At 58.0% G+C, this 1,055-nt stretch overlaps 1 protein-coding gene across 1 annotated transcript; it reads left to right on the top strand.

Moving 5' to 3' along the window:
- Positions 1-45: 45 nt before the first annotated feature.
- PEX11A (peroxisomal biogenesis factor 11 alpha) lies at positions 46-1,049 on the top strand (the record flags this gene model as incomplete). Its single annotated transcript, XM_006777716.2, has 1 exon — positions 46-1,049. A coding segment is annotated over one exon (690 nt), but the record flags the coding sequence as incomplete, so codon positions are not given.
- Between the last annotated feature and the right edge of the window lie 6 nt (positions 1,050-1,055).

Below are 1,055 nucleotides of genomic sequence, written 5' to 3'. Positions count from 1 at the left end.
GGGCTGGGATCACGTTAGGTGTCTGAGGCCTACTGTGAAGTGTAGCCTTTCTCCTTTCCTGAGCAAGGACAGAGCCTCAGTGACAGTGTGGTGTCAGGGACCAGGGCCCTGCCTTCCTGCCGCACACAGTTCAATAACCGTTGGCTGCCGTGGGTTCTTGCAGGGTTCCGGCTGGGCAACGTGGTCCACGCTGTGCAGGCCACTCAGCAGAGCATCCACGCCACGGACCTCGTGCCCCGCTTCTGCCTGACCCTCGCCAACCTGAACCGGGTGGTTTACTTCATCTGTGACACCGTCCTCTGGGTGAGGAGCGTGGGGCTCACCTCTGGCATTAACAAGGAGAAGTGGCGACTGTGGGCCGCACGCCACTACTACTACTCCCTCCTGCTGAGCCTGGTCCGGGACCTGTACGAGATCTCCCTGCAGATGGAACAGGCCGCGCAGGACAAGGCAAAGAGGGACAGGTCGCTCTCCCAGGATCCTCTGGGGCACAGCGTGGCCGATGAGGAGACAGAATGGCTCCAGTCCTTTCTCCTGCTCTTGTTCCGATCGCTGCGCAAGCACCCACCCCTGCTCCTGGACACGGTGAAGAACCTCTGCGACCTCCTGAACCCTCTGGACCAGTTGGGGATCTACAAGTCCAACCCTGGCATCATTGGGCTCGGGGGGCTCGTGTCCTCGGTCGCCGGCATCATCACGGTGGCCTGGCCTCACCTGAAGCTGAAGATCCACTGAGGCGGCCCCAGGCTGAAGACTCGCACCTCTTGGGGGGACGGACATTAGCGTTGGGCATGGACCACGCTTGGGTCAGTCTGTGCTTAACGACTCGTTCGCATGAGCGTTCAGTGACCTGGTGCGTGAGCGGAAGTCGGGCCAAGGATGGAGGAGGGAGAGCATGAAGATGGACATGTTTTGTGGAGTGCTGCGATCACTTCTGAAATTCTGAGTATTTTCCCTTCATCTAACATTCATTGCGCCTCTCTTCTGCACATAGTAGGAGCTTCGTGTTTGCTGAATGAATAAACATGGAAAGAAAACAAGTTTTTAAAGGTCCA

This window comes from Myotis davidii, unplaced genomic scaffold, assembly GCF_000327345.1.
Source record: "Myotis davidii unplaced genomic scaffold, ASM32734v1 C63642799, whole genome shotgun sequence".
NCBI lineage: Eukaryota > Metazoa > Chordata > Mammalia > Chiroptera > Vespertilionidae > Myotis > Myotis davidii.
The sequence above is the reverse complement of the archived record's forward strand: the minus strand, read 5'-3'. Positions and strand labels throughout refer to the sequence as shown.